General features: G+C 39.0%; 1 protein-coding gene across 1 annotated transcript in view; it reads right to left on the bottom strand.

Annotated features, from left to right (window-relative positions):
• Positions 1-2,688: 2,688 nt before the first annotated feature.
• The window catches only part of mgl (low-density lipoprotein receptor-related protein megalin), a 265,391-nt gene continuing 240,629 nt past the window's right edge, over positions 2,689-27,450 (bottom strand). Inside the window, exons 10-28 of the mRNA XM_074176840.1 lie at positions 26,154-26,347; positions 25,696-25,956; positions 25,445-25,631; positions 24,945-25,332; positions 23,956-24,673; positions 22,462-23,698; positions 21,349-22,104; positions 19,753-20,556; positions 19,096-19,534; positions 18,843-19,033; positions 18,029-18,240; positions 17,775-17,958; positions 17,497-17,722; positions 14,607-15,800; positions 12,979-13,686; positions 10,418-12,081; positions 8,409-8,823; positions 6,636-6,868; positions 2,689-4,364 (exon numbers count right to left, since the gene is read on the bottom strand). Coding sequence (XP_074032941.1) covers positions 4,171-4,364; positions 6,636-6,868; positions 8,409-8,823; positions 10,418-12,081; positions 12,979-13,686; positions 14,607-15,800; positions 17,497-17,722; positions 17,775-17,958; positions 18,029-18,240; positions 18,843-19,033; positions 19,096-19,534; positions 19,753-20,556; positions 21,349-22,104; positions 22,462-23,698; positions 23,956-24,673; positions 24,945-25,332; positions 25,445-25,631; positions 25,696-25,956; positions 26,154-26,347 — 10,205 coding nt within the window. The 3' untranslated portion in view covers positions 2,689-4,170. The remainder of the gene's footprint in view (positions 4,365-6,635; positions 6,869-8,408; positions 8,824-10,417; positions 12,082-12,978; positions 13,687-14,606; positions 15,801-17,496; positions 17,723-17,774; positions 17,959-18,028; positions 18,241-18,842; positions 19,034-19,095; positions 19,535-19,752; positions 20,557-21,348; positions 22,105-22,461; positions 23,699-23,955; positions 24,674-24,944; positions 25,333-25,444; positions 25,632-25,695; positions 25,957-26,153; positions 26,348-27,450) is intronic.

Genomic DNA, 27,450 nt, shown 5'->3' with positions numbered 1-27,450 from the left:
TTTTGTTGATTTTATCCACTCCTTTACTTACTCGAACCTGAACCTGACTGATAATTCCTTTACATGGGCAAGATATCTAGAAGATGCTAACAAGAACCTCCATAAAACAGAAGAAAAGTTACCTGTTTTTACTAGTTAGTAATAAGTAAAACCCAGAATACATAACACTTGAACAATTTTCTTCCTGAAACTAATATTTCAACATATTTGTGAATTAGCGACTTTGGAATACTGCAGAAATTTGACTGTTAGCACTATTAGGTAAGGTCCTTTTTCAATAAGAAGAGAAGATGACGTAAGAAACCTTCAATATCATAGACAGATATTTTACAGAATAGTGTGGAGACACTGAAACGATGAGTGATCAACATTCTGTGACATATAATCTTTGTAGGAGTGTGGGGATATTTTTCCCCCACTCCAACACAGCATATTTTTCGCCTCAATCATTCAATATGATTTCACCTTTGTATATAGACTAACCAAAATGAACAACACTGAAAGACCTCTAAATTCATTAAAAATCAAAAAAGCGTTTTGAATTTTATGACAGAGGTCACCACTTCCATACAAAAACTGTGTTCTTAATCTAAATCTATAAATTCATATTGCCACTCAAACCAGTCAGTCAGCCCAAAGGGTAAGGGAGCAAGGCTCCAGCCTGACATAAATGACGATGGCCATCAACCAGTCAGTTCCTTGCAGACAAAATTGGGGGTATTTTCCATTCATTTGTGAGTGACATGACTGAAACTTGTTTGTAACAGAAAATATTGAAATTGCAGTACACTTTTGTAAAGACGATGTCCGTCTAAAATAGTGGTGATATATCCCTCCCACCCTTCCATTTGAAGCAATTCAATTTATTATTTCAAATAGAATATTTCACTAGTAGGAATAAATGGCGACATCTTTTGACGTTTCGGAAAAGTTCTACATTTTTTTCATTACTAGCTATAACCATTAAAAAAAGCTTTATGAATTTTACGACAGAGGTCACTACTTTCGCACGACGACTGTGTTCTTAACCTAAATCTATAAGTTGATATTGCCCCTCACTCCAGTCAGTTCATTGCAGATATGGGTGGGGGTATTTTCCGTTAATTTGTGAGTGAAATGACTGAAACTTGCTTGTAACAGAAAATATTGAAATTGCAACTTTTCAGTACACTTTTGTAGAGATAGTGTCCGTCTAAAATAGTTGTGGTATATCCCTCCCACCTTCCCATTTGAAGCAACTCAATTTATTATTTCAAATTGAATATTTCACTGGTAGGAATAAATGGCGACATCTTTTGACGTTTCGGAAAAGTTCTAAATTTTTTTCATTACTAGCTATAACCATTAGCCTCAATCATTAAATTTGATTTCACTGAACAACTTTTAAATTTATTGAAAATCAAAAAAGCTTTATGCATTTTACGACAGATGTCACCACTTTCGCACGACGACTGTGTTCTTAACCTAAATCTATAAGTTGATTTTGCCACTCACTCCAGTCAGTTCATTGCAGACATGGGTGGGGGTATTTTCCGTTAATTTGTAAGTGAAATGACTGAAACTTGCTTGTAACAGAAAATATTGAAATTCAACTTTTCAGTACACTTTTGTAGAGATAGTGTCCGTCTTAAATAGTTGTGATATATCCCTCCCACCTTCCCATTTAAAGCAACTCAATTTATTATTTCAAGTTGAACATTTCACCGCTAGGAATAAATGGCGACATCTGTTGATTTTTCGGAAAAATTTGATTTTTCAAAATTGTAAAATAGCGTCAATCATTTAATATGATTTCACAGAAAAACCTCGAAGTTCATTGAAAATCAAAGAAGCCTGCATTTTATGGCAGATTTAACTACTTTCTCACTTTTCTTATTACAGCAAATGCAAGTTTGAACAAAATAAAGTTGAGTTTAATTCATGAGTTTTTCAAATTCACTTGAAAAGTATTCAATTTGATGTTTCAAATGTTGGGTTTTAATTTTTAAAGGGATATGTTTCTAATTCAAATATTGGCAACAGCGTCTAGAATGCTAAATCGGAGTTCAGGTTTGTAGTATGCTAGAAGAAGAAGAATCATGTCAATAGTGTGAAATGAAGACAAAAAATAAATTATAGTTCAATACCACCTCCACAAGCCACATAAACAACAGTTGTTTTGTTATTTATTTATATAGAGGAAAATAGGTTAGGTGCACAAAATGTCATATGTCACAGAATGTCTTGGAACTCGGAACAAAAGTAAACAGAACAGCACGCCTTTGAAATATGTCATCTTTGTTTGTCTCATTCAGGTAACAGATTCGTTGTCCTTTATTAGCTATAACCGATGTTGCCAAATGGTCAAATAGAAACGAATCCCTTTAAATGTTGAATGCATTATTTCATTCCTCTTTTTTAAGTATTTAAATAATTTTTCAAAGAAAAAGTTTGAAATGATAAGTTTAAAATGCGTTGTTTTAGAGCTCTTTTATGAAAACTACTTGATTTTCGTCAGGAGGAACATTCCCATTGTTTAAATTCAATGTTGCCACTTCTGTGGCAAGTATACTTCTGTTCGGGTGCCTCTCTTGACACTCTATTTCTGTCTTGGCATCTCATCCAAATGTATTAATTTATAATTTTAAACTGAACATTCCACGGTAAGTGGCGCCACCTGTTGATTTTTGTTTTGAAATGAAACACCTCTTATAAACAACTTTTATATTACTTTCTGTAAAAGAGACAATTTTGCTCCCAAAATATATGTACAAAGTTACACAGCAACTTGCAACAAGTAGAGGACAGCACTTGACTCATGGGCATTTTCTTGCAGTAAGTACATCGCTCCCATAATTTCTACTAGTCTACATACATTTTAAAAATACTCACCGTGGACATACGTATTCGTTCATTTCCATAAAACATACAATTAAATAACAATTCAATAAAATTTAAACTAATTAAAACATTATATCATCTGAGTTGTTCAAGATAAATTTCAGCAATTATAACAATATTGGACGGGCAGGTAAAACAATGGAATGTCAATGAATGTTTCTTGGTAAAATTTTCTCGGATGGATTTGATAAAACTTAAATTTTACGTTACGCTCTATATTTACAAAATCTTATTAGAAATTGGAAGATTCGTGTTTTCCTCAGATCAGTCCAAACGAATGAAGCTAGCCGTTTGGATTCGAAAATTTGCTGTTAAATCGTCATGGCACTTTGTTTATAGTCGTTTCTGTATCGGCTGGAAAAACTTCGGTATGAACTAACTTATCTTTTGATATGTCATATCATTATACGTGTGATTTAATACCAATTTTTTAAAAGATATCTCGATGAAAGATGGTGACAGATTGATTATCCGAAATGGAGTTCCCCAAGGAGGCGTACCAGAACCTGTATATTTCTTGACGACATAAATTTGTAAGACTATGGAATAATCTTAGAAGCTATAAATGAGATAGAAAACTGTATATACATGAAATCTTTTTGAAGGTCACGAATTACATCTAAAAGAAACAGGTGATTTCAAGTGAGTAAAAAAAATAACCTCTTCATCTTTGATTGAAGTGTTAAATTACTGTAGAAAGATAAACAAATTGGAAGATTCTATATGAAGAGCCCCACACTCAATGACAAGCTTAATGTTTTCGAATTGTGATTGTATTCAAGAGCAATAATCTAGAGAGCTTTTCAACTATTAGAAATAACTGGACGGTTGGTATATCTACATATAGACCCAATACCTCTCTTTTGTTATCCAATATTGATTCCACCGTTCTGGGAAGTCTACGGCAAGTTAAATGAAGTGAAACCAGCCGATGCATCTGTTAACGTAATATGTGCTGTTGTGCAATAATTCTTTTGATGAATGATCCATGATTTCAATGCATCTCCGGCCTTTGTACCTATTTTTTTACTACAGCAACCAAATATCGTTGAACCGACTATAACAATATAAACTCGATTTCGAAAACAGACGCTAGCTCCCATTCTAGTGGCTCTCGTTCACGACAACTCGATAGAAAAATATATTTTTCAAACTAGAATTTTAGATCACGCTTTAGTATGAATATTTGAAAAATAAATTACATTATTGACTATTTATAATACAAAGAAATCACTGTTGATATTACCTATAATCAACCAGAATTTGAAAAATCGGAAATTTTATTTTGTATCAGCAGTCTTCTTCTACGAGTTTTTGGGTATCTTTCCCGGTGTCTTGTGTCGCTGGATCCAGCTCTCTGTGCCTGACTTGTACTTGCGGCGAGGACATGTGTTTTACGCTCGAAGGAGCAATTACTGCGCTAGGGGGTTCTAGGAAGGTGTCACCTTTAGGTCTGCCCATATCCGACGCTACTTCATAGAGAGCTGGAAAAATATTCTTTCGTGAATTTTAATATTTGGAAGTGGTTAAAAACTGTTCCCTTTAATAATTTGTACAGGTGTTTAAGAGAAAACTTGTGCGAGCTTGTGCACCTTTCATCGTCCGATTCTTAGCTAAGAATGATTGACAGTATCTTTTTTTATGTTTTTCAATTATTTTGCGGCCAGTTGCACTCTTGGACAATTTTTTTCATGACACTGATAATTAAACATATTTATGAATTCGCGACTTTGGAATTTTGAAGAGATTTGGCTGTTAGCGCTATTAGGTAAGGTCCTTTTTCAATAAGAAGAGAGGATGACGTAAAAAACCTCAGAATAACTCTGAGTAAGAAACATTCAATGTATAGACCACAGAACTGTAAACTAAGTTATAGTTCTGTGGTATAGACAAATAATCAATTTCACAGAATAGTGTGGCGTGACTTCAATGATGAGGGATCAAGATTCTATGACCTATATTCTGTGTTGGATATGTCATTTTTAGTGGTAAATTCAAATTGTTTGAAACTTCTCCTCTCAGAAATATATGATTTGCATGGCACTGAAGTAGAAAATGTGTTTCAGTCTTATTTCATCAGTTGAAGGTGATGCATGTGAAAATATTGGAAGAACGAAAACAATAATCCAAATGGGGGGTTCTAGGAAAGTGTCACATTTAGGTATGCCCATATTCCACGCTACTTCATATAGGACTGAAAAAACATTCTTTGGTAAATTTTAATTTGGAAGTGGTTGAAAATCTGTTCCCTGTATTATTTTCTATAGGTCTTTCAGTGAAAATTTACTCTTGACCTCTTGTCTCCCCAACTCCTAGCTCCCTAACCTAACATAACCACACATTTTGAAAAGCGAACCCCATCTCCCTTCTAATGTAATCTCCATACTTCTAACATTAAACAATGTTGCCATTTTGAATAAATATGTAGAAATTTCATAAAAAAATTTGTCAGAGTAGCCAGTAAAGTGAATATATTCATATAGCTGAATGAATAAGAAATATAATTACAGTGGGGATGTGAAAAGTACCTTTTTTTTACTTTCCAACAGCTCAATGTTGGACATGATTTACGTAAAAAGGAGTCATTTTCAGTACTATAGAATTAGTACTAGTGTACGGGAGGTTTAGTAATATCTCGTTGGATATGCATTTCAACTCAACACCGTTTCTGAGTAATCAACAGTATTATATTCGTTTCTAGAATCTACAAACAAACGATAAATATGATTTCAGGAAAAAAAATATAATTAGAACTTTTACATTAGATTTCTCAAACCCCTGCAAAAAAATCGAAGGTCGTCAGTCAAATCAGGCGATCTAGCAGGCCGTTTTAAGAGACCACGTTAACCTTACCTAATCTATTCACCGGTTTGAATAATCATATTGCCACTTTTGTACCAGCCTGTCATAATGAAGAGGTACCTCATATTGCTGAAAGGCAACATCAGTTGAAAACTTATTTGGATTTGTCAAACTGGTAGACAGGTAGATGTGGCTCATTGGAAGGGCCCCGCTAGATCACCTGATGGCACCTATGGATGGTTTAGAGGGGATACGTGACATATTATATACAGGGTATTGGTTTTATAGTCATGATATGTTGTATGGGTAGATATAGATAACGTAATTTCAAACTGTAAACAGTCATTCCATTCTGCTGCCCAACTCATAGTAGCATGTTTATTCACGGAGAAGTGTCCTGAAGTTTTGCTTCAGCAACGAGTTATATCGTTTTTGGTTCAATGAAGTTTCATGAATGTAGTTCAACATTCTTCAGAGTTTGGTGCTTTGTATTTGATAAGTAACGTGCTTTCATTTTCCAACTGTGATTATTTGTTCGCTTCAATCTATCATTTACATCACGAATTTCAACATTATGTAGGTACTATACAAAATAGGTATATTCGCAAGGAAAGTATAAAAATTTTTGTTAGACAATATAAGCATGATATCTACGTGGGAACAGAATTTGTGACATACTATAACGAGGCAAGGCTGGCTCAGCCCTCAATGTTGTCACATTATTTTCATCACCACATACTTTTACCAACCTTTCATACAAAAGGTATTAGTCTTCAAAACCTCCTGCTACCGTATGTAAAATAGAAATATAAAGACAGCGAACATCTTGTATAGATGAATATTTTTATCCTCATTCCCTTTTTTGAAGCAGTAGACATTCAGAAATGAATAAACCCTGATTGACTGACTGATATTTACTTATAACCAAAGACGTTATTATCTAAAGTACATACCTCCGCTTCCATTTGCGATCGCCTCCGGATTGTTTTGTACTGCATCGTACATGGGGTTGTGGAAATCTCTATTCTTATTGCTAACAGCATCTAGATTGTAGGCTACATCATGATGATCTACAGTTCCACCACCGTTGGTATCGAATGTATTTGCTCCGCCGAATTCTACATTTGTACCTTGCCTGAAGGAGACGCTTTGGCTGCTCGCCAAACTGCCCAATCCAGATCCCTTGCTGTTAACGAAATGTTGTAGTTAGTAGGGATTATTCCATGCTTATAAGTTATAATTCCTAATGTACTTGATTTTGTTAATTACTTCAAGCATGTTCAATAACAAAGAGTCAAGGGACCACTACGTGAAATGAGTGACTTCCTTCTGTTCCAGTATGGACCGCTATTTTTAACTTTCAGGGAGTGAACATGTTAAGAAAAAGTGACAAAAATGTGGTATTTTCGATAAATTTCGATCACGAATTGAGACAATTGAATATTCTCACTAATTATACCGGTCGTGAGTGAAAAAAATTGAAGGCAGAAAGTGGAAAAGAAAATCAGAACCTGAAAAATCTAGACTTTCAAAGTTTTAAGGAACTTTGACCCAGCATATGAAAGAGTTTTCACATATAAATTAGTTTTATGTTGCTTGAGCCTTAACAATTCACCTTTTCTTGTGAGATATTTGTATCATCGAGAAGTCGTTTCAATGCTTTTAAAACAATATTCCAATTTGGTAAGGTTCTAAGATCTTCGCCGACATGACTATTGCAGTCTATGATGGAATCGGCCGATACTTGATGAAAATCCATAACTAACGTATTCCAAAAAAACTTTATTGTGAGATTTTCACTAAATTGTTTTACAAAAACGCAACACGTGTTTCGCCATACAATGGCTTCATCTGGCGTGTCTTTCAACTAATTCTACACATCCCATACTAAATATATATATAGTTTATGGAGTACCTGAAATCAAAGTACCTGTAAACGAAGTACCTGGATTTTAAGTAGCTGATATTTTACCTGAGTTTCCAACGAATTAAATTACCTGCACTTATGTACCATTTTCACATTTGAAAAAATATATTCAGTAACGGAGAGTTATTGAGTTCTAATTGATCATTCAGTAAATTACCCGAATTCCTGAATCTATTGATTTCTAAACATTCTAGAAGATTAAGTTTCAAACTCTTTTCTTCTAAATGTAACACCTCGTACTCATGATTGAACTCATGTCCTTCTGCTAAAAGATGGTTTGCAAATGTGGAATTGGTCTTTCTATTTACAAAACTACTCCTATGTTCTTTAATTCGTTGGAAAAATGTTCTTCCTGTTTGACCAATATACAGTTTTGGACAAGAGCCACAAGTCAGCTTATATACTCCTGATCTATCCGACACCAAAGTTTTGTCCTTATTGTTGTTGTTTTGCGTGTTGCGTTTTTGTAAAACAATTTAGTGAAAATCTCACAATAAAGTGTTTTTGGAATACGTTATTGCAGTCTAGCCTAGAGTCGATTGTGATGCATTGAAATGATGACTTTTTCATAGTTTCTAATAGTATTTGCTCATTCGTGTATGAAAATGAAATTATTTGGGGTTTCTCTTCATCAGCCTTCAAATTATCGGTTTAGTTTTGAAAAAAACATCCTGTACAAGTAAACAACTCTTGGAACTGGAGACCACCGAGCAGCCATCAGCTCTGAGATATAACTTGCTCACAAGAGCAAGAAATTTTACTGTGCCCTTTTTCAATTAGCAAATATGTATGTACTCACAAAGGCCTCTTCCTGATGAAGAAGTAAACTCCCATTCCCGCACACAGCAACAGCAGTATAACCACTATTGGAATCACGATGGCCGACATATTGGTTCCTTCCCCTCCCCTGCTGTGCTCGGTATGGATGTCGCAGTACTGCCCTTGGTAGTCGGGCATGCACCTGCACATCAAATCGCTGTTCTCGTCCGATTCTTCGCACACTCCACCGTTCTCGCACTTGCATATTCTCGGGAGCGGCCGTTCCTTCTCGGAGGGAGAGTCGCAGTGGATGTCCGCCTTGATCTTTTGGCTGGGAGTCGAAGAGTCCGGACATGAACATCTGTGGCCATTCGGTACGATTAGACACAAGTGGGAGCAGTGGCTGTTTATGCATGGGTTCTGGATCGAGGTGTTGTATTTGAGATCATGGTACACTGAAAATGAAAATTGAGAGATAAAAAATAAGATTATTTTAGAGTTAGAAATGAAAACTATTGAAAAACAGATGAGTAATCTGCAAAGCAGGTCCCAGAAACTGAATTGAAATGTTTGAAAGACGAAACTCGAAGGCGAAATGACTATAGTTGATCTTTCGAAAAAATAGAACTCTACATATCCAAGAAGTAGATTAGATAAAAATGATCCACACCAATTATTATAGTATAATAATACTTTAATTTCAAATTTCACAAAAAGGATTTGAAGCTTCATATCTTCTATTAATTATCTGCGAGCGCTTTTGACAGCTGGTCGTACTGTCATCTTCTAGGCACTCCTCAAACTGAACATCCTGTCGTCTGCCACTTTATACGGTCCGAACGTCTCAACTCAGGTATTTCTGGTACTTTAGGTAAATTTGCGGGCGCAAGTTCAAACCATCCACCATCACACAAAATGGCTGCCTATAACGCATTCATATATAGAATGTTAAGGATACCACTCAGCAGTGAAGCCCGAAACAAAGAACGGAAAGTCATAAACCAAATAGCGAACGAAAACGGATACACCCAAAAGACAATAGATAAACTAGAAAACAGAATCAAACAAAAAATACAGAACAAGGATCAAGCCACCTCAACAGACAAAACAACACAACGATTGACAGCATTTACGTACGTAGGACACCAAACCAAAAAACTAACAAACGTCTTCAAACCACTGAACATCAACATCACATACAAGCCAAACACGAAGATAACACAAAAAATAAACAACTATGAAAAAGAAGAAGACAAAGACCAAAACGGGATATACAGTATACAATGCTTGGACTGCAACAAATTCTATCAAAGGTAATTCTGTCAAAGATACAATGAGCACAAAAAGGCATACATAAATCCAATAGTATATAAATCAAACCTCGCAACACACGCCATACAAAACAAACATAATTTCCCCCCACCAGAGAACATAAGACTCATAAAACAAGTCAACAAGGAAAACCGCATGGACATTTGGGAAAACTTGAACATCCATAGATTCAACAGTCATAAATCACTTATCGAGAAACAAGTACAAATCAAAACACAATAAGACCTCACATTCAATATATTAAACAAAACCATAAACATTCCTAGAGAAGATCTAACACAAAGAATAGTACCTGATGCAGTACAAATACAGGCAAATTTACCTAAGGTACCAGAAATACCTGAGTTGAGACGTTCGGACAGTATAAAGAGGCAGACGACAGAATGACAGGTTCAGTTTGAGGAGTGCCTAGAAGATGACAGTACGACCAGCTGTCGAAAGCGCTCGCAGATAATTAATAGAATATATAAAGCTTCAAATCCTTTTTGTGAAATTTAATATTAAAATACTGAAAATAAAAGAAAATTTGTTGCATCATTCAAAAAAGTATAATAATAATATTCATGTCATTCATACCCTTCCCAACTTCAATTTCATTGCGGCAAATATATTTCTTCAACACCATCATACTATAATATCAAAATGTTGAAAATACCAGATAGTTAAGTTAGCTCTTTGCTAACACAAAAATATAAATAGAACATCCCTGTGACTCACCCTTAACGCTAGAAGGATTCTGCATGTCCCTCTGAATAGTAACCGGTACTCCTCTGCCGAACTTGTCGTGCTTGATCAACTCGCCCGTATTCCTAGTAATCCAGTAAAGGTTCGATTCGAAAACGTCTAACGAAACCGGATGTTTCAGCACTTCGCCTCTGATGACCGTCTTCCGATTAGTTCCATCATACTTCATGCTCTCGATCGTGTTCAGCTTCGTATCGACCCAGTACAAAGTGTGATCCATAGCATAGTCAATAGTCAACCCTGCCGGATGACGTATTTCATCGGTGATTAGCGGCCTGCGCTTGGAACCGTCCATCCAAGCCACTTCGATCTTGGGGGCACTGCCGGCGTCCGTCCAGAAGAGCATACCTTTCTGCGGATCAACGACAACGGACGTCGGGTTCTCTATTCCGACACTAGCCAGCGAGCGCCGGTATCTGCCGTCGGTCTTGGCGACCATAATTCTGCCCTTGGGTTTGGATCCGCGATCGGTTTCGCTCCAGTAGAGGTTGTTGGCCACCCAGTCCACGGAGATGGCGATCGGTTTTGAGTTACCTCTGATCTCTAGGTCTTGCGCGAACCCTGCCTTAACTTCGCCGTTCTGCGCGTTGATCATATACGACCGTTTGATTGTCTTCTGTCTGCTGTCGGCCCAGAAGATCATTTGGCTCATCGGGTTGTAATCCACTGCATCTATTCGCTGCTCGTCCATGATAACACCCTCCACGTCCCTTTGCTTGAGTTCGAACGAGCGGATTTCCCCTCCGTTCGACACCAGAAGCGTCACGTCTTCCCTTTCAGCCTTGCATACTCCCGAGAGCTGATCCGACAGCCGGAAGCCTTCCTGACACGAGCAGGAGTAGGTTCCGTTTAAGTTAGTGCAGATCTGCGAGCAGTGGTGAGCCCCAGTCGCGCATTCATCAACGTCCAGGCACACTTTGCGGTTGTCTTTGGATATGATGAATCCCGAGTAGCAGGCGCAGATGTATCCGCCATCCGTCAGGTTCATGCAGCTGTGCTCGCAACCTCCGCGAGATGCTTCTGAGCAAACGTTGTTGTGGTGGCAGCCGAGCTCGTCCGAACTATCTCCGCAATCATCAGCGAAGTCGCATACCTGTCTCTTATCGACGCAGCGCTTGTTGGCGCACTTATACTCGGTCTGAGCGTCACAGGCTTTCATCTTTGTGGCGCACAAGGTAATGTTATTCTCGTCTGATCCATCGCCGCAGTTGTCAATTCCGTCGCAGAGTTGGTATCGAGGGATGCACTTGTGGTTGTTGCACTGGTAACGCCTTAGCGTGTCGCAGTTGAAATTCGTGCAGAGTGTCGGTGACTCGTCGGAACCGTCTCCACAGTCATCTGCGCCGTCGCAGAGGTCGCCCTGACTGATACAGAGATGGTTCTCGCACTGGAAACGGGAATCGGGGCAGTATTTGCCTCCCGGGTACCTCGGCGGGCAGTTTTTCTCGTCAGACATGTCTCTGCAATCGCGTTCGCCATCGCACCGGAAGTAGGAGGCGATACAGTGGCCGGAGGTGCACTGGAATGTACCGTTTTTGCATTGGAAGCCGCTGCAACCGCTCTCGTCCGAGTTGTCGCCGCAGTCGTCTTCGTGGTCGCAGCGCCAGCGGGAGGAAATACATTTGCCGTTGCTGCACCTGGAAAGGGCAGAATAAGATTAGTATGGATTGAAAACAGGGCCAAAATATAAAGCATTCGTGATCTTACACCAGGCAGCGCTGTTTCTACTTGCCCTATATCTATCTAAACACGATTCAACTGTTCTTAATAGATAGGCCAGATTATGAGATAGCATTGAGTAGTCGAAACTAGAGGTCAAAAACAAAGCATCATGAAACTATCCTCAAGAAAGTAGTAGAGAAAGAATATGAATCTCGTTTGGTGGCCGATGTAGAAAGCTTGACTTTGCAACGGAACTTTTTTGGGAACTATGGACTTTTATTATTCAAGAAAGTTCAGAAGTTAAAGTGTAAACTCGTGTATAAAGTGTATTTATTCAAAAACTAAACATTTGATTGCACCCCACAGTCACAAGTTATTTGGGATAAAATTGAGATTGAATAAGATGTTACAGAATCGTTGATGAATTTACAAAAGTGTTCGAAAATTCCAACAATTTTAAGTGAATTCATGTAGTTCATTATTAAATAAAATTCGGCGCCCAACATGGGACCTGAAACCAGGACAACTGAGCTATTCTCATATGGTTTGTATATTTTCAGTGATTTCATTTTTCAATATAGCATGTTTTGGATTAAAATGGCTTGAAGTCAGCCTAGTCTGTTAATTATGTGGTATGTTGAAAATTTGATGTAAAAAAATTTCAGTTGAAATGAAATAAATTTGATGATTACACGACTTGAAACTATCTGAACTTTTCATTTTTTATTCTCCCATGCTGTTTTGTCAGTATTATCTAATTTTCACTTGGTATTGAGACAGCATACATTGACAGCACAGGCATTTATACAAATACTCAAGTGTTGAAAAACGACTCGTTGATATCCAGATTACGAAGTCAAAATTGCACTCACCCGAACTCTGATTCTGAACATTCCCTATAAATGCCCTTGCATTCCTCTTCGAGCTCATCTGATCCATCCCCGCAATCGTCAGAGAAGTCGCACTTCCACTGCTTCGGGATGCATCGGTTGTTCTTGCACTTGAAATCAGTCTCCGTGTTGCATGCAGGACAATTCTCAGGTAGCTCGTCGGAATTATCCCGACAATCATCTTTACCGTCACAGAACAGCCACTTCGGTATGCATCTATAATTCGATCTTCCGGGACAGCGTTGCCAGCCTGTGGTGCAGTTCCTCTGCCTGCACATGTACGCAGGCTCATCCGAGTCATCCCCGCAGTCATTGTCGAAGTCACACATCCACAGCTTCTGGATGCAGCGGCCGTTCTTGCACGCGAACTCCGTCACCGGGTCGCACTCCCTCTTGTTGCAGATCGCGGGGTCCTCGTCGGAGCCATCTTTGCAGTCGGCATCACCATCACACTTCCAGCTGTTCAGGATGCAGCGGCCGTTTGAGCGACATTTCATTTCTGATTCTGGGCACTCCTTGTCGCAGTTCAGCTCATCTGAGTTATCTCCACAGTCGTTCGTACCGTCGCAGATGGTGGCCGAGGGTGTACAGTTGAGGTTTTTGCATTGGAAGGTGCCCGCGCGGCATTGTCGCGGAGGACACGTGGCGGGTTCGTCTGAGCCGTCTTTGCAGTCTTTCTCGCCGTCGCACCTAGGACAGAATTATTGTTGGTGAATATTCCCAGGATTTTCGATCATCAAAAACGAATAAAAAGGCATTTATTTGTTGTAACACCCATCTTGTATACGAGAGAAAGAACGACAACATTTGAGGTTCATTGTTTTTTGATTGTGGAAAGAAAATAGTTGATTAGATTGAATATACATTGGAAGAAAGAGTAAAAGTATAATTAGGTAGGTAATAGGTTTCAGCATCTTTCAACTAGTATTTAGTTATATTCCAAACAAGTAACTAGTTTAACAAATTCATGAATGATTTCTCCAAAATATTTTAAACCTAAGGTTCTTGCCTATTTTTTTCACGCATGCCAAACATTTGACTGTACCCAATCACGAATTATTTTGGATAAAATTATGACTAAATGAGTTGTCGTTACAGAATGGTTAAGTTGACTGAAACATATCTGGCGCCCAACATGGGGCGTAATACTTTTACAACTTCCAAGACAGAGCGTCAAAAGCTACATCACAATAACTAGTATACAGAAAAAAAAGCTTACTTTCACTATCATGGTATTGAATTTTGACTGTACAATCTCACTGCATTCGGAAATTGAATCACTTGTGCGAGAGACTGCACTTTTGAGTTTCTCAAACGATTCATTTGTAATCAATAAACATTTATCAGTGAGACACATCAGACTTTGAAACCTGTTTTTCCATCAACCAGTTGTCGCCCCCTCACAAATGACGAGCTTTCACCTTTGAACGTGCGTTTCTCAGTATACTGCGTCTTTCTAAAAGCTACTACGCAATATTTTTGAATTTCTAGTATCTCATTGAATTTATAGCAGAAAATTCAACACATATCAATATAAAGTCTCAATTATCTCTCAAGCGAAAACTTCAAGGCGTTCGTTTTGAAATTATTTGAAAAAAACATATACTCACTGCCAATGCCATGGAATACATTTCTCATCGCTTCCCTTACACTGCCACTGCCCAGCCGTACAATTAGCGATACAGGTCTTCCTGTCACTAGCCAGATAAAATTGATTCGGGCATGCGCACTTGAAGGTCGTCTGTCCCTCATCACCGTAGCCGTCGATATTCAAGTAACTGGACGCGGGAGGTGGCGAAATAAGACACAAATGCGAACAACCTCCATTATTATCACCACAAGGGTTATAATAAGGTAACTGTCTGAGTGGGTGGAATATCTGGATGTCGTACGGCTTGTGGGTGGTGTTTCGCAGAACTTGCAGGTCTTTGCCGCTGAACTTATTAGCTCTGCTGATGGCCTTGAGGTTCCAGTCCGTCCAGTAGATATAGTCGTCGAACAAGGACAGTGCAAAGACATGTGGAACGCTGTTTCCAGAAAGAACTACATGGCGATGTCTGCCTTCCAAATCTGTAGACGCGATGTAGTCCAGGTGAGCATCGGCGAAATAGAGACGGTCTGTGAAGAAGTCGATGGTGAGAGCGTTGGGCCAAGCGATGTCATCTTCCCAGGTTAGAATCCTGGTGAAGTTCGACCCGTCCATTCCTATCTTCCCGACAAAAGCTTGCAGGTGCCACGAGGTGAAGTAGAGGTAACCGATACCAGGATGAACCACCATAGCTCTCGGATCAGGAATGCTCGTCTTCAGCGTTCTTCGGTTGGTACCGTTCAGCTCTGCAACCTCCAGGTTCTTTGAGTGCCTATCCAACCAGTACAGCTTCCTTCCGATCCAATCCACGGAGATGCCTTCGAGTCCGTGCGAATCGTGTCGAATGACCGGCTGTTTCGTCTTACTGCCAATAGGGCTCTTGAATATCGTTTTTGCCGTAACATCGCAAAAGTACAGCTGCTGTTCCTTCATGTCGTAATCCAGTGCCACCACGTTCATGAGGTCCTGGTGCATGAGGTTGTAGACGTGGGCATCTACCGACATGTTGCGCACGTAGTATTTGTTGGTGAAGATGATCCACGGTTGGATGTTGTCCTTGCGTTTGCAGGTGTGCTCGTCGCTTTCCCGCTCGTAGTATTCGTCATTGCATTTACAGTAGTAGCTGCCCGGGGTGTTGGAACAGTACTGGGAGCAGACACCGGGTTTTTCTATGCACTCATCGATGTCAGAGCAAGCTTTACCATCCTCCAATAATCTGAAACACAGAATTTGAAAATCAAGATCGGGGGATTCCGAATGACCTTCATCAATTTTCAGTGATTAACAGGAGAAGAAACGGACCAACTGAAATTATAGAGGAAAGCCTGAGAAACAATCATATTCTTAGTCATATTAGTGATCAGGCGTAAAGAAAGAAGTAATATAGCTGCAAGAGTTCTATGACATTCCTTATGGAAAAACACGTGCAAATTTGAGCAGGTTCATTCTGGTAATTTTTGGACCTCATGCCCAGTTCACACGGAAGGGACAAAGTCCGCGCCTCGTCTCTATCAGACGTCCATTCTATGTGAATTGGGCCTTAGACTTTCAGAGCCCACTCCTCCACTTTTGCCATCATACAGAAGCTACCGCGCGTATAGCGGGAAATTCAAATCAGTAGATGAACAAGGCGGGTACGAGCTCATTTCAAGTTAAGTGTTTCAGAGAGAGACTTTAGTGAGTGGAAGAGCGAAACGTATGACGTAATTGATACAGGATGGAATTAATATCGGAGATATTCAAAGAGCGTGGACCCCCTTGGGATCCCGCTTCACTCCTCAGGATCCCTTATCGCGCACTAGTCACGTGGCCCCTATTAAAAAAAGTTTATCTCTATGAGATTTGAACTCAGGACGTCAGCATGGTAGGCTTTGTCCTTAGTCTCGACACCAACATGGAATATTGGAAGAAATTGCGAATTGTTGATATTTGTAGCGGTTGTTTTGTCAGGATCGAAATTGACTCATTTTTTATACTTTACCTAATTTCTGGATTTCCGTAGAATTTTAGGAAACTTGTAACGTCATTTCCATGTAGAAGATTGGGGAAGAAGGTGTATAATATACCGATTCATACAAACCAATATTTCAACAAAAACTTCAAACACTAACTAATCAAAACTGAAAACGTTATTTCAGAGATCTCCACACATCTGGAACCAAGAAGTCTTTCCGAGAAACCGGAATCTGTTGAATCTGTTTTTCCGTTAACCAGCTGTCGCACCCCTACGAAATACAACTCTCAAAAGTCGAAACCTGTACGAGCTAAGGACTATTGAGGTCTTAACTTTTAACGCGAGATTCCTAGCAGGAATGTTTGAAGAAAGCCTTCAAAGAAAAAAACAGATATTGTAAAGGCAAAATTGAACGAGTAATACAACCAAGGTAACTCCAGACAGACCTCTTGTTCAAAACATTGTAAGCCGTTTTGAAATAATTATGGATAAACATAATGAGAGGTTCGTATTTCAAACCCAAGTGCTTGATGAAATTCCAATACCATTTCCAGTTTTATTTCGTTCGTAACAAAGCTATAGCTTAGTTCCAAACAGAAGAGTTATTACTCAATAAATGTTGAGAAATTTTTAGCCGATGAATAAAACACTATATTGTTTTGGTTGGTTTCCGGGTTTTGCTGGTCTTCTTTGGTTATTATCTCCAAATGTTTCAACTGCAACTGCGGCAGTGTGTATTGTACTTTGATTACACGAAATTTTTAATTTTGAAAAGTGTTTGCCTGAAATTTCGAGTTTCTCTCAGATGTTTTCTTGCTTATGAATTAGTTCAGAAATTTTGTTTCATTTCAACTTTATGATATATTTCAGAATAAACTTTTCTACTCGAGTTGCTGTTTATTATTATTGAAAGAAAAACTATTTATATTTTCTTGGTGAAATTTTGACATATACTCACTTATATCCTTGATTACATTCACAGTAATACCCAGTAGGGGTGTCAATGCATTTGTGCCCACATTGATGTATCTCGACTTTAGCGCACTCATCAACATTGCAATGTAATGGTTCATCAGAATCATCAGAGCAGTCAGATATCTTATTACAAACCAGGTTATAGTTGATGCATTGTCCATTGTTGCACCTAAACTGAGTAGAATCCGGACAAGTCGTGTTTTCTTTTTCTAAAAACACTGCTATTTAGAGAAGTACTTCTTCGGGTAATTTTCTACTTACTGCAATTGACCTCATCTGATCTATCACCACAATCGTCTTCCCCATCGCACCTGTACTGGTTTCGGATGCATTTGAAGTTCTGGCACGTGAATTCGTTGGTATTACAAAGTTTGTACTTCGAGTTGCATTCTTTTCCTTCATCTGTACCATCTCCGCAATCATTGTCATGGTCACAAACCCAACCCTACAAAAATAATTCATTGATGAAAGTATGTTCATTATTATTATGGTAATCGCATTTATGGTACACTCACTTTATTGATACATCTTCCATTATCGCATGTGAACTGATCATCACTACAAGGGGCTGGAGTAGCGCAATGGTGTATCGTAGCGTTTTCATCAGCTCCATCGACACAGTCTGGGTCTCCATCACACAGCCACTTTTTCGGAATGCATTGAGCTCTTCCCCATTCCTTGTTGGCCTCGCACGTATATTCCGTTTCCTCGTCACATTTCCGATCATCTAGGAAGAAAAAAAACATGATATTCTGGGACAAAATCATTTTAAAACAATAAGTAGAGTTCTTGTGTCTTATTCAGTAAGATAAATTGGAAAATTGATATTTGGGTGATCAGGGACGTAGAGTGGTGGATTGCAAAGTTGATACAGTAAAAATAAGTGAAAAATAGTGACTTTGGAAAGTAAAATTGACAGTGTTTGGAAAAATGGATACGTACATTTTGATCCCATAAAATATGACTGTTTTTATACTATATTCATATTACACAGCTTTCTGATGTAGTTTATAGAGTTCACCTTACAAATTATCAAATTTGGCGCCCAACGTGGGGCCAGAATGTTTGATACTTTATGGGGAATAATATAAATTGAACTAAAAGTGAAAAATGAACCGTTACAGTTATTGTCTCAATACATTATTTCAATTAATGTTATTGTATATATTTTTCTGCCTAACTTGTCTTTTCCAATACGCAACAACTTCATAATATATTGCATGATTTTTGCAGGCAACATTTTTTATTTTTTATATTTAATGATATTGGAGCTTATCTCATCCTCAAGTTATATTTTGAAAAACTGCGAATCACACTTTCAATACTCACTGCATTCGTGCCGATTATCCTCATCACTGTTATCAAGACAGTCATTATCTCCGTCACAAATATAAATCCTGGGAACACAATTGCCATTATCGCAAGTGAATAGATCACCAAAACATGTGCGCCCATCGCTTTTACAGTATTCCGGAGGTTCATCAGCACCATCACCACAGTCGTCATCTCCATCGCAGTACCTGTTGAGCAAATGAAAAGTTGAATAAGAGAAAATTTATTTCATCTATGCAAAAATACCCACCAAGTAGCAGGAATGCACCGGTGATTCGAACACCTGATGCTGTTCGGCGGGCAACTTCTATCAGCACAATGCAGTGGATTTTCATCGGAATTATCTCCGCAGTCGTTATCTCCATCGCACAGCCAATAAGGTTCCACGCAAATGTTCGTCGTATCGCATTTGAGATGATTCTCAGGACATGTCATGTTTTTGGGGCATCTCTTGTGCTCTTCGTCAGAAGTGGAGTTGTCTTTGCAGTCGTTAACCCCGTTACAGACCTGAGCCATGGGGATGCACCTTTTATTCTCGCAAGTGAATTCGCCTGCGGCACACGGCGGGTAGTCGCAGTCAGTTTCGTCGGATCCATCCTTGCAGTCGTTTTCATGGTCACATTTCCACGATTTGAATATGCAGCGGCCGTTAGCGCAGCGGAATTCGTTTGTGGAACAAGAGTGGAAAGCTGAAAAAAGGCGTTTGTGGGTGTAGATGGAGCAGCGTATAGCAAAGTATTAACGTTTTATAAAAGGAAAAAAGTTATATAAATGAAAAAAAATACTTTCCAAATAAATTTCTGCCATTGAAATTGAAAAATATGTCAAGGAAAGTGACAAATTTATCAAAACACTATTTGATTTCAGAAATTATATTAATGCCCGACTTACAAAAACATATACTCACAACAATAGTTCTCATCCTCGTCGCTATTATCGCCACAATCGTCGTCCCCGTCGCAAGCCCACATCCTAGATATGCACCTGCCATTAGCGCAATAGAACTTGCTAGAGTCACAACTCAAATTCTTAGCCACACACATCTTCCCTTCGTTGACAAGCTTGGTGTTTTCGTCGCAGCGACATTCGGCCGTACCATTCACGCCAGGATGACAACTCTTTGCGCATCCACCGTTGTTGATCTGACAGGGGTTGACTGAGCACCGCTGTCTCCTGTCCGAGAAGACTTGGATGTCCCTCGGGCTGTCTTCCAGCCTCTTAACGATCTCAATCATGTTGGCCCCGGTGTGTTTTTCCGCTCTGTAGACGCCCCTGAGTTGTAGATCCGTCCAGTAGATGTACTTGCCGAAGACGGTAATTGAAAATGGGTAGATCGTAGCTGAAACCAGCACTTCCCGGTTCTTCCCGCTCAAATCTGATCGTTCTATTTTTTCTCTAACTGCGTCCGTCCAGTAGAGCATCTGCTCGTCATAGTCTATCGCTAGGCCCGAAGGCTGCGCTAGATCTTTGTCTATGATCACACGTTTAAGGGATCCCGCCATTGTAGTTCTGAAGATTTTGCCGGTGGTGCCGAATTTCCCCCAGTCGGTGAAGAAGAGGGTACCGTTGCAGGGGTCGATAACGATCGCTCTGGCTCGTTCTACCCTGGTGATCATGATCAAATCGGAGCCGTCGAGATTCATGGCGTATATGCTGCGGTTGGAGGAGTCCGTCCAGTAAATTTTTTGTTGAGTCCAATCGTATGCGATACCTGAATAGAAAAGCGAATGTTTATTCAATTTATTATCCCAAAAAGGATATAGATCCTCATAATTACAAACCGATGAAAGGTCATCGATTTCTCTTTTTAACGTGTTCTATTTTTTTCATGGTAGATACAAAAAGATGTAGAGAAAATCTATTAAAAAATCAAAATCTTTTTTTTTTGGTACCATTAAAAATTGCTTCACTTACTTGTTTACAATTTAATACTTGGGATTCGATTCTTATGATAAAAAAAAATAAATGCAGTTTTTGTCTCGGTATTTGTTATATTCTGTTGAATGACCATGCTTTAACGTGACTATTTTAGACCAACATTTTGCACACAATAGTTTATTTTACTACTTACTGAACTTCATTACTGCACAGTTGTTTAATGGGCAATATCTGGGTATGGATATTGGCCATTGAACTAGATATATTTAGGTCAACAGTGGAAAAAAATTAGGACCCCAAATGAAATAGAGTCAACGAAGCAATAGAATTTGCAATTTTGGACCGCGTCAGTATTGACAATTACCTACAGCTTCTGGCATTCAAAAAATTTATAAATCCCATAGTTTGCATCCATATGGAATTTATCATGAGAGGAATTAAATGATGATGATTTTGACAGAAGTTCGCAATTTTATGAGGCATGATATTGTCTATTTTGAACATCTAGCTTAACTTTCCAACTCTCAAATGTGGATGGTGAGTAGTTTTTAATATATATAGCAACACACTCAATTCCTATTTCAGAGTAATACTAGAACGACAATGATTAATTATCAAAAATTACCTTCAGGATTGATGCCCTTATTCTTCAAAGTAACGATAGCCTTACTCTCAGGATTCGTAGCCGACATCTGCGCTATCTTAGCCCATGGTCTGATTTGTGTGAAGAACAGTATCTTGCGTTTGAAATCGAAATCAATTCCCACGACGTTGGTGAGGTTGCCAACTGGAGCGAACGGCACATTAGTAGACCTTGCGTCTAGATTAACGGCTCTCACTTCAGTCCTGGTAGAGAAAACTAGGTACTCATTGACGAAGCCACACTTGCGACCATCCGTGATATTTCCTGTCGCACAGTCGCATCTGAAACTCGGTTTAGAAACCGTCGCGATATCCTGGGGGAAGGAGAAGCATAGTTGTTCACACCCCCCATTTCTGTATCTGCTGCAAGGGTTGGTATCATCACTTGGCTGGTTGGTATTGTCGTATATAGCAATGTCTCTCAGACTCTCCAAATTGGTCCTCACTCTCGTCGGCAGCGTTGAATTCCCGGGTTGTTTCGAGGCTCTAAAAATAGCCTTTAGGTTCCTATCGACCCAATATAAGTCGGATTTGAGAACGGCTATGCCCATCGGGTTGGGTAAATTGCGTCTGATAACTTGTCGGTTACCGCCGCTGTAAGATATTCTTTGAATCATATCTAGTTTCGAATCAACCCAATAGACATCGTGATTGTTCATGTCAATGGTGAGATCTCTGGGGTTGCTAATTCCTGATGTTACAACCGGTTGCCATTCCGACCCATCCAGGTTTGATTTACCTTTGAAGAATGGAGACATTATTTCGTATCATTAAATAATCCAACAATTTAAACATTTTATACATGATCATACATTGATGATTGATCAACAATTCACTGTATTTGAACTTGGAAATTCCACTTGAAGTGTGTTTTTTGAATACATACAGATGAACAATGCAGTATTTGGTAAAACTTTGGAGATATTGAGCACATTAGTATTTCAGTAAAATTTTGTTAAATTTTGAGAGCTGGTGTGTGTTAATACAGACATATTATGACAAAATTAACATTTATCGTTAGTTGGTTCTTTAACAGGATCTCAAAGAAGTTATGAAAAATGTCATCATAAAGTAAGTAAAGATGAAGTGTACTCACCTATACGGGGATATTGTCCGTAATCAATCCAGTACAGTATCCTCTTAATAGGATTTACAGCAAGCTCTCTTGGTGCATCTGTTGTGGACTTGACAATTATCTTCCGGTTTCTCCCATCCAACCAACAAACCTCTACGTAATTTTCGTGTGGAAAAACATTTGTGAAATACAAATTTCCTGCTATCCAGTCAACAGCCAAACCACGAATACCGTTACTACCTATGCCATCTTTAATGATGTGTTGCAACTCAGTACCGTTTGGCCTGATTCTGAAGATGCCATTCCACGAACCTCTGTTGAACTCCACCCAGTAGATCCAATTCTCAGCGAAGTGAACGTCCACGTGCAGAATATGATGTCCGGGCCCTGTGATGGGGACCATCGCTTCGGAGCTGTCCTTAAGACTCAAGCCTCTAGCCATGTCGAGTTGTGAGACGACGGCAAACGTCCTGTAAGGCGAACAACTCATACCGTTCTTCTTGTAACCTACACCGCAGACGCACGTGCTTGATCTACCCTCAGCCGGGATGCAGATGTGTTCGCAGCCACCGTTGCCTTGTAGACAAGGGTGTTCTCCCAGCGGTCTTTTCTTGAAAATAGTGAACGTCTTCAGATCCGGTTCGTTCTCCAAAATAATCCTTTCATTACCGCCCGAAGGTAGAGCGACCTGTACCAACTTCTCGTAAGTAGGATCTAAGTAGAACAGGCGAGATCCCAGCACACCTAAGGCCTTCGGAGACGATATATAGTTTTGTTCGTTCAGGATAGTGGCTCTGTTCTTGCCATCAACGCCAATCCTTCCTATTAAGGCCGGGTACTGAGTACTGAAGTAAAGCGTCTTCGTTTCATAGTCGATGACAAGAGCGTCTGGTTTCTCAATGTCGTCAACTAACACTATGGGGTTGGTGCCGTCCATATTTACTTTTCCTATCTTCTGTGGTACGCCATAACCTCCCTCGTCGGTCCAATAGAGTTTACCGTCCATGGGGTCGAGACAAATAGCTCTAGGTTTCGCTACCGATGTTCTGTTTCCGTCGTTAGCCAAAATTATAAGGCGGTGTTTGATTTTTCCATCTATCCTTATAACTTCGATATTACTAGCTTTGCGGTTGCCAATAAACAGATTCCTGCCAAGCCAGTCAAAAGCGATAGTGGAAGGAGATCCAACAATGCCAGAGTCAACACCTAGGACTTGGGTTTTGTTTCCTCCTCCATAGGGTGTGCTCCATATGGTACACTGAAAAAGAACTTTAATTGTAGCGGCCTCTATTGAATGAATTTTAAACCTCCTATAAGTTTGATAGTGAATAAAATCATTTTCAACTTTGAATTGCGGAGAAATATCAGCAAGATGAAAACTGAAATACTGAATGGAATTTCTTCTTGTTTGGCCGTTTATGAAATCATTCACGTTAATTCTCAATTGTTGAGATTATTGATTTGGAAGAAACATAAAATAATTCATTTTGATATTGTATCTCGTACTGTACTTACATTCTCTCCAGTGGAATCTTTGCTCTCAACCCAATATATTAGATGATTCTTCCTATCATAGTCGACTTGCAAACCGTTATCGATTCCGACAACAGCGGTGATGAATCCGGCAGAACTATCGCCAGGATTGAGCGACACATCGATGATTTGAGTTCCTTTCATTACCATCAAGAAGGCATTGTCCTCTTCGCTGCAAACTCCTCCAGGGTTCAGCTTGAATCCAGGTTTGCACTTGCACGTATATCCCGTGCTAGACGATGGAGAGAGCAAACAAATATGCTGACAAGGAGCGCTTAAACACGAGTTCTCGGTGATGGGTTGCAACGAAGGGTGATGCACGTGTATGCTCAAAGGTTGGGAAATCAAGTGCGAGACTACGGTTTGGTTGTTTCCTCTGAATTTGTGAGCGGAAAGAACCCGGTTCAACTGCCGGTCAGTCCAATATAGAGTGTCTTCGAAGAGTGTGAGGGAGTGAGGATGGAGGAGATAGTGACTGCCGGCTAGAACTTGTTGTCGACCAGTACCATTGTAGTAGCAGAAATCTATGAAGTCTAGTTTTGAATCGGCGAAGTAGACCCTCTGCGTCGCTGTGTCTAGGGTTAAACCATTAGGCCAGTATATTTTGGTGTTGATGATTGTTGAACGGTTCGTTCCGTCCATACCAACTCTTTCGATACGTGGGTTCTCTCCCCAGTCTGTCCAGAATAGCCATCTTGCACTACAAATACAGTTGAATGTGATACGAAATAACAACTATAGTTCTGTAGACTAAATTTTGATTTCAATTGAACGGAAAAGAAAATATTTTCAGATATTTTCAGTAATATAATTTCAAAAGTATTGAAAAATAGATTCTAGAGAATTCGAGTTCATACTGAACCGGTTTGACCTATAATGATATGAAATTTTATTCAACTGTACTAACATTTGATGATTTGGAATGACACCTTTAAAAAAACAACTTTCAAACATGATTCATACAGACTTACCCTGGGCTTGGATCCAAGCACATTCCTCGGGGCTGTGTGATATTTTCTCTGACTAGTACGATCCTGTTGGAGCCGTTCTCTTTGGAAACCTCAATGGTGTTCAGTTTCGAATCCAGCCAATAGATATTCTTACCAATCCAGTCGTAAGCCAAGCCCTCCACTAGATCCAATCCTGTGGAAATTACGTCCATAGGCTCCCCGCCTTTATCCAGTTTTGATATCTTTTTGAGTTTCATATCCGACCAGAAAATAGTGCCAGTGTGCATGTTTGAAGCAGTTGCTACTACGTTTTCTACGATGATTGGCACCCTCTCCAAGCCTTGTTCTTTCAAGTCAGCTACTAGGATTGAGTGACGGTTGGATATTATCAAAAATGCCGCGGAATGGTCTGAAACAGAGATAATCAATAAAAATCATTCGGAGATTACCAGGGAATGAAATTGATTCTATACATATGCTCATCTGTTCAAAATTAATTCTGAATATTTACAAGAACTTACTGAATGCTTTACAGGAATGTTTATCAGGTTCTAGAGTATAACCACCGACACAGCTACAAAAGTACGACCCCTTAGTATTGGTGCAACTTTGAGAACATAATCCCGGAGGCTCACATTCGTTCAGGTCTTCACAGTTCGTTGCATCTGAGCCCAATACTTCACCGGAGGGGCAGAGGCATAACGGACCCTTAAAATAATAATTTGAACGATGTTTAACCCTCTGATAACTAAAACATGGGTGCTTCATATACCTGAGGAGTTTGTTTGCATCCGTTAGAACAGAGACCACCTTGATGTTGACATTCTTCGAAAGTGCAGTCTGGTCCCTCGTCTGCTCCATTGGGGCAATCGACTTTACCGTCACAAACGCTGGTTATGTTGACACAGCGTTCCGACACGCCAGGACACTGCCACTGACCATCAGGACATCTGTAAGGAGGCTTGACGCATGCGTGAATGTAGCTTTCGTCCAAACCGTCTTCGCAGTCTTGTTTGCCATCGCAGATGTACGACTGAAACGAAGGATTGCGTAAAAGGAACATGAACGTGGAAATATTTGAAAGAAAACTACAGGTAAACACGTGGTAATCTATTTATATTATTTTTAGTCAGGAAATAGTATGATTGGCTCCCAACGTGGGGTTCATTTTCGATAAAAGCCAATGAAGCATTCGAATAGTTCATGTTACAGTCATCTCTAGCCACTTACCTTAAATATACATTGAGTACTGTTACATTTGTAGAAGTTGATAGGGCAATCGATATTTCCACAGGAGTTCGGTTCATCAGATCTATCATCACAATCTGGTGTTCCATCACAATGCCAAGCCTTGGGGATACAAATTCCGGATTTCTCACACTGAAATTGTTTTTCTGGATTACACTGGTCAGGAGCAATAGAAGCTGAAAAAAAAGATTATGAAAAGCTTCAATTAGATATTTGTCTTGAATAATGTTTCGACAACTATAAAAAATAATTCAATTTTGAATTAATTTTATGTTCGTACATTATGTATTCTAAAGTTGTCACTAGAATAAACTTATTTGGAAATATGACATGTTGTGAACCGTCATCAACGGGCTTTCATCGCCTGGCAGCATTGAAATATAAAGCCAGAAGTTTGCGTTATCAAATCAATAGGGCAATTACATTTTTTATTTTACATTTGACATTTTTTATCTAACGGTGCGGTGCAATGAAAGCTACAGAGAAAGAGAATACGAACAACGTCGGTGGTCCATGTTGAATAATAATAATAATAATAATGTTTATTGTGCAAAAACAGGTTTTATACACAAAGGGAAAAGGGTTAGCCGGAGGCTATCTTCCACCCGTCCCATAATTAGGAAAAAAAAATAAGCATACAGTAAGAAAGACTACCTATAACAATAACAATTACAATAGACACAAAAATAATATAAAACAAACTATTATGAGATTATAAAGATAACATAAAAGATTACAATCGTTTTTGAACATCTAAGAAATTAATTTTCAAAGTACTTTTGAATTGATATATAGACAAATGCATATACGGTAATAAATTATTTAGATACTTTGGTGCAAAGTAAGAAAAACATCCCTCAAATTTGGTGGTAACATGATATGGAATGGTAAATGTATCTTTTCTTAAATTGATAGAATGATTATCAGATCGCTTACTAAGTAATCTGAACAAGTAATTAGGAGTTTTGCTTTCCAATAGTTTATATAAGAATACAGATATGAGATAACGAATTCTAAACTCAATATTCAGCTGATCTAATTTCAATAAATATGGAGTTACATAATTACGGTAGTTTATGCAGCACACAAATCTCATACAAGCATTTTGTATACGTTGAAGTTTGTGTTTATTATAGTCTGGTAAGAAGTTGTAATACACTGAGCTGCAATATTCAATATGGGGATAAATCAATGATTGAACTAATTTCAGCTTTGTTTCTTGAGAAAGCTGGAACTTAAACTTGTATAAGGATTTCAGTTTAAAAAAACAAGTTTTGTA

Source organism: Leptinotarsa decemlineata, unplaced genomic scaffold (genome assembly GCF_025532065.1).
Source record: "Leptinotarsa decemlineata unplaced genomic scaffold, Ldec_3_MD MMD2_tig00002082_RagTag_RagTag, whole genome shotgun sequence".
Classification (NCBI taxonomy): domain Eukaryota; kingdom Metazoa; phylum Arthropoda; class Insecta; order Coleoptera; family Chrysomelidae; genus Leptinotarsa; species Leptinotarsa decemlineata.
This window is presented reverse-complemented; position numbering and strand designations above follow the sequence as displayed.